This window comes from Narcine bancroftii, chromosome 6, assembly GCF_036971445.1.
Source record: "Narcine bancroftii isolate sNarBan1 chromosome 6, sNarBan1.hap1, whole genome shotgun sequence".
Lineage (NCBI taxonomy): Eukaryota > Metazoa > Chordata > Chondrichthyes > Torpediniformes > Narcinidae > Narcine > Narcine bancroftii.
In genome coordinates this window covers 254,072,368-254,084,789 of record NC_091474.1, presented here as the reverse complement: position 1 = coordinate 254,084,789, position 12,422 = coordinate 254,072,368, and the positions used below count along the sequence as shown (strand labels likewise).

The following is a 12,422-nucleotide window of genomic DNA, read 5'->3' as shown; positions in this document are numbered from 1 at the left end:
TCCGCAGGCTGTCAGCCGTGCCTGGCTGTGACCAGACAGAGGGCCGATGAGGGTGGGGTGGTTGATGTCGTCTACACGGACTTTAGCAAAGCTTTTGACAATGTTGACTGTGGAGTGGTTGGTCTAAAAGGCCAGACCAGGGGCATCGGGCATGATTGGACAAGTGGGTACACAATGGGGTTGGGGATGAGAGACAGAGTATGGGAGAGAAGAGGGTTTTGTCCCTCAGAATGGAGGCCTGTGCTCACTGTTTTCCCTTTGTTCATGATGGGGGAACCTCATCTTTCCCCCCCTCCTCCCCAACTCCCCTCTGACCATCCTCCCTCCCCCGATCCTTCCCCCACTGACCTCCCCCTCCCCTCCCACGACTTTCACAACTGAGCTGCTCTGTCCCCAACCACTTCAGCTTTTTTTGCTCCTACTCTCCCACCCATTCCCACCAATGACCTCTTGCCCATGGGCCTGTGCCCATCCCACACTATGTTATTCAGGTGCCTGTCCACTTGTAGCTCGTACCTTGAGGAAGGATCCAGGCCTGAGATGTTGGTTTTGGTTTTTATCTTTGCCAATGGAGAACTTGCTAAGTTTCTCCAGCATTTTGTGTAGACTGGGTAACACTGTGATTGGTATGGTTAGTGGTTAGAGTCAGTACCAGGTAAATTGTTGTAAGGTGTTTTGTGAGATCAGGTATACAAACCAAGGGCTGATTAAGGACAGTCAGCATGGCTTTGTGCACGTTAGGTCGTGTTTAACGAATCTCATAAAGTTTTTCGAGGAGGTCACCAGAAAAGTTGATGAAGAAAAGGCTGTGGATATTATCCACATGGACTTTAGTGAGACCTTTGACAGGTCCCACATGGGAGGTTAGTCAGGAAGGTTCAGACATGAGGTATCCATGGAGAGTTGTAAACTGGCTGGATGGGAGAAGCCAGAGAGTAGTGGTAGATGATGCTTCTCAGACTGGACACCTGTGACTAGTGGTGCCTCAGGGATCGGTGCTGGGACCATTGTTGTTTGTTGTCTATATCAATGATCTGGATGATAATGTGGTAAATTGGACCAGCAAGTTTGCAGATGACACGAAGATTGGAGGTGTTGTGGACAGTGAGGAAGGTTTTCAAAGCTTGCAGAGGGATCTGGACCAGTTGGGAAAATGGGCTGAAAAATGGCAGATGGAGTTTAATGCAGACAAATGTGAGGTGTTGCATTTTGGAAGGACAAACCAAAAAAAGAATGTAAACAGTAAATGGTTGGGCACTGAGGAGTAGGATAGAACAGAGGGATCTGGGAATACAGATACAGAATTCCCAGAAAGTGGCATCACAGGTGGACAGGGTTGTCAAGAGAGCTTTTGGCACATTGGCCTTCATAAATCAAAGTACTGAGTACAGGTGCTGGGATGTTATGGTGAAGTTGTATAAGACATTGGTGAGGCCCAATTTGGAGAATTGTGTGCTGTTTTGGTCACCGAACTACAGGAAAGATCTCAATAAGATAGAAAGAGGCAGAGAAGATTGACTGGAATGTTGCCCGGACTTCAGGAACTGAGTAACAGGGAAAGGTTCAACAGGTTAGGACTTTATTCCTTGGGGTGGAGAAGAATGAGGGGAGATTTGATCGAGGTATTTAAAATGATGAGGGGAACAGACAGAGTAAATGTAGGTTGGCTTTTTCCACTGAGGGTGGATGAGATACAAACCAGAGGAAATGGGTGAAGGGTGAAAGGGGAAAAGTTTAGGGGGAACATGAGGGGGAACTTCTTCACACAGAGAGGGGTGGGGGTGTGGAACGAGCTGCCAGCTGAAGTGGTGAATGTGGGCTCCATTTTAACATTTAAGAAGAATTTGGACAGGTGCATGGATGGGAGGGGTATGAACTGGGTGCAGGCCAGTGGACTAGGCAGAATAATCGTTTGATACAGACTAGATGGCTGAAGGGTCAGTTTCTGTGCTGTCGTGTTCTGTGGTTGTATGATGTGCATGGCTGCATCTTTCCCTTGGAGAGAGTGGGATGAGTGGAAGGAGAATTTTCTGAGAGTGAGGACAGTTCTGCCAGGCGAATGAGGGAGACTGGCTGGGTCTGTTGTGAAGGAAGAAGTGAAGAACTTTAAGACCTTGTGGGGGATGGAGGTGCGGTGAAAACAAAAGAGGCAAATGTGAGTGGTGAGGCGTTGGGGAGTATTCAGGCCAGAGTCCGGGAGCAGGTGTTGCGTTTTCTGAACACTGACACAGGCGATGAAGGACAGGTGTGTTGCTGGCCTTCGGTCAGGGCACTGAGTGCAGAGCAGTGACAAGGGGTTACACCTGTAGAGGACACTGGTGAGACCCCATGGAGAATTGGACACAGCTCCTGAAGCGGTGTTGTTCAGCAGAAAAGTGTGCAGTGTGACGGTGCACATCGAGACACAGGCGAACCGGCTCTGACTGTTATGGCCATGGCAGTGGAGCAGCCACGTCAAGATGGCACTGCCGAATGCATCTTCTCCCGTGCTCAAACAGGCTGCGCATGCGCACTCGGCTGCGTCGTGATGTCACCGCCCGCATGAAGGCGGGACTTACGGGCTGCCTCGTAAGGCACAGTGTGGGCTTTTCAAAATTAAAACCATTGGAAGTGCAAGCGGCTCACAGTATGTCATCTCCTCATCTCACTTCCCCGTGTAGCCACTGCTACATTTGGTGACACTGACGAGCCCAGACGATTCTGTACTCCGCACCGTGGACGCTGCAGCAGTCAACGCAGTGGCTATGAAATCGCCAACCTTCTGAACGCTTCGCCCACACACTTGGTTCGGGCAAACGGAAGCAAAATTTCACCTCTGGCAGATCACCTCCAACTTAACAATGTTCTACCATGTTGTCAGCTCCCTAGACCAAGAGACCGCAGCCAGGGTGGACGACCTGATACATGACCCTCCAGAGAAAGATAAATACCCAGCCCTCAACAAACTCCTCCTAAGCACTTTCGGACTGTCCAGACGACAGCGGGCGCCAGGCTGATGCACCTGGATGGCTTAGGAGACAGTACCATCTGCCCTTATGATGAGATGGTTGCACGAGCAGAAGGCCACAAGCCTTACCTCATGTTTGAGCAGGCTTTCCTGGAACAGATGCCAGATGACATACAACTGCTGTCGGCGGATGAAGATTTCTCAGACCCACGTAAGGTCGAGGCAAGAGCAGACTTTCTGTGGTGCACGAAACGCAAAAACGAGTCTGTCGTGAACCAGTTGACTTGTCCCCATCCAGGTTAGGAGACTGGACCCCACCTGAACCGAACACAACCGCGCTCCAGCAAAGCAGCAGAGGTACCAACATTAGCTGGTGTTTTTATCACAAATGCTGGGGGGCTCCAGCGAGAAGATGCAGGCAGCCCTGTTCGTTTTCGGCCACTAATGGCTTCGGCGCCTCTTGCATGTCATCGATGAGGCTAGTGGCCAGCGGTTCCTGGTCAACACAGGTGCTGAACTCAGTGTCATCCTGCCAATTGCCCTGGATGGCAAACGACAGTGCCAGCAAGACCTTTGGCACTCACAATGTCCAAATAAAACTTGGCAGAGAAAATTTCTGGTGGAATTTCACACTATCCACTGTGCACGGACCTGCTGGTGGACGTGAAGGCCAAACATCTGGTCCATGTCCAGACATTCCAAACCTTCAACTTAAAGCAACCAATGCTCACAGCGCAAGCGTGGCCACGGTGAGCACCCCAAAAGACAAGTCCAGTTACATCTTGGATGAATTCCCATCCATCCTCAGACCACAGTTTACCTTCACTATGCCACAACACTGGGTGTAACACCACATCCTGACCCAAGGCCCCCTGCTCCAAGCCAAAGCCAGAAGGCTTCCCCCACATAAACTGCAGTTGGCCAAGGAAGAATTTTCTTGGATGCAAGAGTTGGGCATAGTCCACAGGCTCGACAGTCCTTGGGCGTCCCCTCTTCATGTGGTCTCCATGTCCTCAGGTGTGTGGCAGCCCTGCAGAGATTATCGCTGCCTAAATGACTCCACCACGTGTGACCACTACCCAGTCCCGCATATACAAGACTTCACAGCCAACCTGCATGGCACAAAGATTTTCTCAAAGGTTGATCTGGTGAGTGGCTATCACCAGATTCCCGTCCACCCAGACAACATTGGAAAAACAGCCATCATTACCCCATTCAGACTCCTTGAATTCCTCCACTTGCACCTTCCAATGCTTTTTTTTTAGGAAGAGGTTTTTAATTTTCCAGTGAAAAATATAACAATCTAGTAGAAACACAAGCAGTAGTTACAGAAGTGCAAATACACCTTGAGTAGTAACATTACTCCTGGGGTATGTGAACTGAAGAGGTACAGAGAACAGCATCAATGCACTGTTGTAATCAGCCATCAGCTTTATTGACTAGAGCAGCCCACCAACTTGAGTGTCACTGTCCATTATATTCCCATCCACAGCAGCGAGTCACTAGCACCTTCTGCAGCATGGCCTTCAAGAGCAAGGCCATCCTATCTGCCAGTCATGGGAAAACTAACATTGATTTTCCAGTTATCACAACTCGACTCCGAATAACTAGATAAGAAAGCAGAGCTTGAGAAAAGCTAGTATCCACAGTAACTTGTTTTAGGGTTGCATCTAAAACTTTCATTCCTTGAACGAAGTTCCCGTATCAAAAATATAACTGACATAAGAAAATATTCATGTCCATAAAGGTAACACTGCTCAAATACACAAACCAAAACTTTGGAATTTGCCACTAGATTTAGTGTACTAAATATTAAAATATACAACAGCATTGAACGCTATATATGAAACGGTTAACATCCAACATGAAAAGTTATTATACATCATTCATACTAGCCTCAGCATTGATTTGGAAATTTTTGAAAATGTAAAGGCTCTTCACCCCCCACTTTACCAGAGACAAGTTCTCTTATTGCACTTCACCCACTTATTCTGCTACAGACAATTAGATATAGATTTCCCATAAATTATTGTGGGGTGTGTTGAAACCATGATCATGTGGCCCAGAATTAGCAAAGGTATCGGTTCTCCTTGGGCGAGAACAGCATCTCATGCGATGCTGGGAACAGAAGTAAAGGATGGTTCACCCAGGCAAAGGCTAACAGAGTAATCATTAACCTTTAGTGTTGTTCGTGAACCGGTACGGACTTGAAGGGCCGACATGGCCTGTTTCCGTGCTGTAAACGGTTCTATGGTTAAAGAAAATGCCACAAGTAGAACATTACTTGTTTTTCTTTTACAAATATAGCATTTCACTGATGAAACCAGAAATTATGCCTTCTCCCACCCAAAAATTCGTAACACATGCCAGGAATAAATAACCAGGTAGAAATATCTTGACTGTAATCATAATTAATCTCATGTGTTTACCTCCTATAGTGGAACTTATAATGGCGTAAACTGGTGTCGTGTGGGAAGTGACGAGCAGTTACTTTCAAATGTAAAAGTTTGCAGATATTTGTTTCTGCGCACCTTTCAAGTTATACCACAGTATTTATATTTCCCAAACAATGTTATTTCTACACCATTTCTCTGCCCCAATATCAAATGTCTACCCTAATTCTCCATATAATGAACAACTGATTCAAGAATTTAATTGGGAGTTTTTTCTCTTGGATGTGTGCTTCAGTTACAGTGAGCTATGATCCAACTGAATGATGGAAGAGGCTCAAGGACCAAACCGCCCACCCTATTCCTCTGCCAGGTCACAAAACCAGAGGGTTCAGGTTAGATACTACCGTCTTTGAAATGGGGAACATTGCAGTTACTCAGCATTATTTTAAAGAAAACACATGTGCTACTAAATGACTGTAGGAAATTAGTTGGATTGCCATACAAATTAACAAGAGAACCATGGCTCAACAATCCACCAGTGCCTCAATTCATCATAAACCAGTCAAGATTCAACAAAACTATCCAAACTTCCAACATAGTCAGAATGCATTCAAAGTGGAAACAAATTAAATAAGACATTTTTGATGTCAGATATTGTAGTGAGCTTGGACAGCATATCTACATGTTCATTTCCAGGCAGTTCTTTCAAAAAGACTTTTCCTTTCTGCTTCCCCGCCCATTCCTTGCACTTCACAGCACTCAGTAGATTGACTGTTCCGTCACCTTCCCCATAGACCACTTTGGGCTCCTGATCGGGGAAAACGTCATAATGAAAGGACTCTGCAGTTTGGATTCCAGTACCATAGAGGCAATGTATTTGGATTCCAGGGGCAGTCAAATTGTACACCAGCGATTCAGTGTCTTGCCGAATGAGCCAGCCTTCTTTAAAGTTGATGTCCTGGTAGAATTTCTGATAATCTTTCATGGTGTAATTATAAGTTGGTGTGGTGATGAACTCCTTGTCCATTGACCAGGTGTTGTTGTAGGGGAGTAGCCAGGTGGTGGAGATTGCAGTTCGCTGCTGCTCACGAATCTTCAATGGGCTGATGACGGGAATTCGATCATTGTCTCCTGTAGCCAGTACTCGCAAAGTCTTCGACACACCTCCCCAAGGAGCACCCAGCGCAATGTAGGATTTAATGTACTTGTCCTTCCACTTCTGGGTCTGATGGTTCAGGAAGTAGAGTGTGTAGAGGTTTCCCATGCTGTGCGCTACGAGAACCACAGGACTACCATATTCCTTATACATGGATTCAATCATCACCTTCAAGTCCTTGAAAAACTGACTATTTTCATTGGGTGCTCGTCGCCAGTCCTATGGAGCACCGCGGACATCTTTGTCTCTCAGGTAGCCCCAATCCACCATGTACTTCACCAGAGTGTAAAAGTAAATCCCCACAGTCCTCTTGCTGGGATCCAGGAATTCCAGTGGGTAGGTTTTCCCAAATCCAGGAACTTTCACATAAACACCAGGTGGAGTTTCTGACCTTTTGGTTGTTGTGTTGAAAACCAGCCTCATGTTGTCAATCCAACAGTCAATGGCGACCGGCAGAAGCAGCTCAAGGTTCAGCCAGAAGCTGAAGTAATCATCTGTTTTCTTGGTACACAAGTAGTGCACCACAGCAGGCTTATCCAGCTTAGCCTCCAGCTGGTTTCCCAGGTCACCTGGAACCAGCACCACGGGCGGTCTGCTCGCATTCACGCTGCGCCGCGGAGATGCCGAGCCGCTGTCGGCGAGCGGGGAGGCGGCGATGCCGGCGGCCGCCAGGACACGCGCGTACAGGCCGAGCTGGGCGATCATGGCCCGGCTCGCGGGCGGGCGGCTGCGACGCGACCGAGGCTGGAACGAAGGCCGAGCTCCGCGGTGGGACACACGGCCGGCGGCCCTTCCATCACCAGCGGCACCCACCTTCCAATGCTTGATGGACGTGGTGGGCAGAGACTTCGACTTGGTGTTCATCTACCTGGATGACCAGCAAGGACCACGAAAAGCACAAAGACCATCTTCGCAGACTCTACACACGTTTGTCCGACTTCAGCCTTACAGTCAATTGCCAAAGTGACAGTTCGGGAAAGACTCCATGCAATCCCTAGACCACACTATCACTGCAGACGGGGCAACACCATCAACGGAAAAATTCGCAGCCATACGCCAGTTCGCCTGCCCTAACACCCTCAAAGGCCTCCAGGAATTCACTGGATGGTTAATTTCTACAACTGCTATATCCCAGGGCAGCCGGCATCATATGATCACTGTTTGCCATGATGTCGGTCAAATTCAAGACCCTAGCTTGGACAGTGAAGGCCGACACGGCTTTCACCGCATCTAAGAACGCCCTAGCCAATGCCACCTTGCTGGTACACCCCAGATCAGATGTGCCCACAGCCCTCACCGTTGATGCATCAGCTATCGGGGGCATCCATGAACAGTCCGTCGATGTTCAGTGGAGGCTGTTGGCATTTTTCAGCTGCCATCTAACACCCACCTCCTCCCCCCCCCCCCGCCCCCCCCCCCCCCGGAGCTTAAATACAGGTCATTTGATTTGATAGGGAGCTCGTCGCACTCTACCTCGTCATTAAGCATTTCCACTATTTTCTGGAGGGCAGGCCATTGTTACTGACCACAAGCCCCTCAGCCTGCCAGGCAGCTCCGACACATTGCTGTCCGATGTTTCCATTGGCTCACTGGGCCCGGTCGTACCACAGCAGTGGAGGTGTCAGGTTTTCCATGCCATCCAAGACCTTGCCCACTCATCCATAAAGAATACAACCTGTATGGTGGCAGAGAGGTTCTCATGGCAAGGCCTGAGAAAGCAAGTTGCCCAACTGGCCAGCAATTGCAACCAGTGTCAGACTTCCCAAGGTCCACCAACATGTCAAGACCCCCGTCCATCAGTTTGACCCTCTGAAAAGGCGGTCTGAGCATATACACATCGATGTCGTGGGCCCGCTAACTGACTCCAGGGACGCCCGGTACTTACACCACAAGATGGCCAAAGGCACTTCCACTGATTCCTGCGCCAGGGCACTGCTCATGCGTTGGATTGCGACGTTTGGGATACCTGCTCATCTTTCCACTGACAGAGGGGCACAGTTTACATCAGCGCTGTGGACTGAGCTCACAACTCTCCTGGGCATTAAGCTGCACACACCACCGCCTACCACCTGCAATCTAATAGCCTCGAACACTTACACCGCCACCTGAAGTCACCTCTCATGGCCCGTTTAACCGGCCCCAGCTGGGTGGACGAGCTCCCCTGGGTCCTCCTGGGCATCTGAACTGCACCCAAAGAGGACCTGCAGGCCTCCTCCATGGAATTGGTGTATGGTGCCCCATTAATCTTGCCTGATGAATTCTTCCCACTGTCCCAAGACCCAGACACTGAGGGGAGAGCAGTGTAGCAGAAACTACAGCCGCTTTCAGGTGGCCAGAATACCCAACTGTAAAGCTGCCTATTCTACCCCAAAGCGGCTGTTGGGTGGCCACCTGAAAATGGAGAATCCAGCCAGGAGGAGCACTTACCTAATCCTCCTCCTATAGGTATAATCTCTGGCTCAGAGAATCCCCCGTTGCACCTGAAAGCAACACCAGGCAAAGCAGCTAGCAGCTATCAGGTGCCTAGCAGTCCCCGCTGCCTGACAGCCCCCCAGCACGGTACTGTAGGACGTCAGACGGCTGCCCCGACTCAGGAGCCAGCGTTTGCTCTGCAGCCTCTCTCCCCACTTTGGACCTTTCAGGTGGCAGAAAACCTCCTTCAGTGCTGCCACCTGAATGTCCCTTCGCAGACACCCGCAGCCCACTCCAGAACCACATTCTCTAGGCGATTCCACCTGAAAGTACCTTACGGGACAGATTAACCTCCTTTGCATCCTGGCCCCCCCCCCACCCCACCCTCACACCACGGGCGTCGGCCCACATCCATCCCTCAGGTCTTATTAACCACAGACTTTGTTTTTGACCACTTCAGATCTCATTCTGCCTGCCTCCATGACCCTGTGAGGGCCTGTACAAAGTCCTACGCAGCACAGGCAAAACCTTCACGCTGGACATTGGGGGTAGGGAGGAACTGTTCACAGCCGGCCGGCTGAAGCCCGCACATCTCGACCTCAGCCAGCCAGTCATGCCAGTGCTACCCAAGCGCCGGGGACGACCTCCCAAAAGTCCGGCCCCCACTGAGCTAAGGGGTAATGGGGCACTAGAGCTGGTTCTGGGCAAGGTTGTATGGTGGTGCGTAGTGAGGCGCAGGTGAACCGGCTCTGTAATGTTACGGCCGCAGCAGCGGAGCAGCCACGTCAAGATGGCGCCGCTGAGTACATCTTCTCCCGTGCTCAAATGGGCCGCGCACGTGCACTCGGCTGCCTCATGACATCACTGCCTGTGCATGGGCGGGACTTGCGGCCCACCTTATAAGGTACAGCATGGACTTTTCGAATTTAAACCGTTGGAAGTGCAAGTGACTGACAGTGTGTCGTCTCCTCATCTCGCTTCCTCGTGTGGCCACCGCTACAACAGGAAAGATTCACTGTGATGTTCCTGAGGTTGGGTGGGGAGGAGAAATGGATGGGTGGGACAGTTTCCTCTGGGTGGGGCAAAGAAATGGATGGGTGGAACGGTTTCCTCTGGGGTGTCAGAAACTGAGGCGTGACCTTATCGAGGTTTACAAAATCATGAGATGTTTGGGTAAGGTGAGTGGCCACAGTATTTTCCCCAGGGTGGAAGGCTCGGGAGCTGAGTGGGAGTGCAGAGGGTGAAGGGGAGAGATTGGATGGGACAGGAGTGGCACTTTCTCCACTCGGAGGGTGCTGCGTGTGGTATGAGCTGCTAGGCTGGGTACCATCGATGGGCGCACTGAGAGGTTGACGGGATGGAGGCAGCCAGATGGAACTGGGTTGGTGGGGATGGGTCAGCATGGCAGAGTGGGGCTGAAGGCCATGTGCTCGTGCTGGAGAACGGTCCCACTTGATTATTGTGGCCCATGCATGGGCACCAGTGGTCTGGTGTGGGGTGTAGGCTGGAGTTCAAGAACGGTGAGAGGGGTAACTTTGCACCTTGTCAACCTGCTGCAGGCTGGTCCACCCGGGGGCAGTGCTGTGTGTGGTGACCAGGGGCCAGCCCGACTTCCTAGAGAGCAGTGCAGAGGGCCGTGTGAGGTAAGGGTCTCGTCTACTCCGTCTGTGACCCATTTCCTCACCTGCCTGTCCCAGTTCCATCTCCTGTCAATTCCCCATCCCATCCCCGTCCGTCCCCCACCCCCTCCCCGTCCGTCTCCCACCTCGTCCCCGTCCGTCTCCCACCTCCTCCCCGTCCGTCCCCCACCTCCTCCCGCGTCCGTCCCCCCTTCCCTCCCCATCCCTCCCCCGTTCCCTCCCCATCCGTCCTCCCCGTCTGTCCATTCCTTCCCTTCCTGTCCTTCCCCAGTTCATCAGCGGGGTGGGACACAGACACGGGTGGACCAGGGTCCGTCAGCAGGGTGGGACATAGACACGGGGGGATCGTGGTCCGTCAGCGGGGTGCGACACGGACACGGGTGGACCAAGGTCCATCAGCAGGGTGCGACACGGACACGGGTGGACCAGGGTCCGTCAGCGGGGTGGGGACACGGACACGGGTGTTGGGTACTTCAGCGGGGTGGGGACATGGACACGGGTGTTGGGTGGGCTGTGGGAGTATTGCTGTGTTGCTGTGTCCCTGCCAGGTGGCCTGTCATCTACCTGAGGGTGAGACGGGTGCGTGGATTGGCAGAACTGGAAGCAGCTCCTGGCTACCTGGCAGATACCCGGCACACAGCCCTGTACCTGGTCAGTACCGATGCAGTATCTCTGGGGCCTGGTCGCTCTTCTCCCTGCGGTCAGACCCCGCCTCTGCCCCCCTGGTCAGTCCCTGCCTTCTTCCCCCCTGCGGCCAGTCCCCGCTCACCCCCCCCCCCCATTGTCAGGGCCTCCCCACCCTCCGTCATCAGTCTCCCCCTTCGCCCCGTGATCCATATCTCCTCGCCCCCCCCCCCCCCCCCACGGTCATTCTGGTAAGATTATGCGGGATGTGCGTACACTGGGTGTGGACTGCATGTTGGGAGTGGTGCGTACACTGGGTGTGGAATGTGTTGGGAGTGGTGCGTAAACTGGGTGTGGACTGTGTTGGGAGTGGTGCGTACACTGGGTGTGGAATGTGTTGGGAGTGGTGCGTACATTGGGTGTGGACTGTGTTGGGAGAGGTGCGTACACTGGGTGTGGACTGTGTTGGGAGAGGTGCGTACACTGGGTGTGGACTGTGTTGGGAGAGGTGCGTACACTGTGTGTGGACTGTGTTGGGAGTGTTGCGTACACTGGGTGTGGACTGTGTTGGGAGAGGTGTGTACACTGGGTGTGGACTGTGTTGGGAGAGGTGCGTACACTGTGTGTGGACTGTGTTGGGAGTGGTGTGTACATTGGGTGTGGACTGTGTTGGGAGAGGTGCGTACACTGGGTGTGGACTGCGTTGGGAGAGGTGCGTACACTGTGTGTGGACTGTGTTGGGAGTGGTGTGTACATTGGGTGTGGACTGTGTTGGGAGTGGTGTGTACACTGGGTGTGGACGGCATGTTGGGAGAGGTGCGTACACTGGGTGTGGACTGTGTTGGGAGTGGTGCGTACACTGGGTGTGGAATGTGTTGGGAGTGGTGCGTACACTGGGTGTGGAATGTGTTGGGAGTGGTGTGTACACTGGGTGTGGAATGTGTTGGGAGTGGTGTGTACACTGGGTGTGGACTGTGTTGGGAGTGGTGTGTACGCTGGGTGTGGACGGCATGTTGGGAGAGGTGTGTACACTGGGTGTGGACTGTGTTGGGAGTGGTGCGTACACTGGGTGTGGACTATGTTGGGAGTGGTGTGTACACTGGGTGTGGACTGTATTGGGAGTGGTGTATACGCTGGGTGTGGACGGCATGTTGGGAGAGGTGTGTACGCTGGGTTTGGACTGTGTTGGGAGTGGTGCGTACACTGGGTGTGGACTGTGTTGGGAGTGGTGCGTACACTGGGTGTGGAAT

General features: G+C 52.0%; 1 protein-coding gene and 1 pseudogene across 6 annotated transcripts in view; one reads left to right on the top strand and one right to left on the bottom strand.

Moving 5' to 3' along the window:
• The window catches only part of pex6 (peroxisomal biogenesis factor 6), a 58,189-nt gene that overhangs the window by 9,353 nt on the left and 36,414 nt on the right, over positions 1 to 12,422 (top strand). For 5 of the 6 annotated variants that reach the window (XM_069888018.1, XM_069888013.1, XM_069888012.1 and 2 more), the window contains 2 exons: positions 10,468 to 10,551; positions 11,097 to 11,199. In XM_069888018.1, the coding sequence (XP_069744119.1) occupies positions 10,468 to 10,551; positions 11,097 to 11,199 (187 nt within the window). The remainder of the gene's footprint in view (positions 1 to 10,467; positions 10,552 to 11,096; positions 11,200 to 12,422) is intronic. The other variant, XM_069888014.1, reaches the window with a different exon arrangement.
• LOC138737267 (lysosomal phospholipase A and acyltransferase pseudogene) lies at positions 5,788 to 7,299 on the bottom strand (annotated as a pseudogene).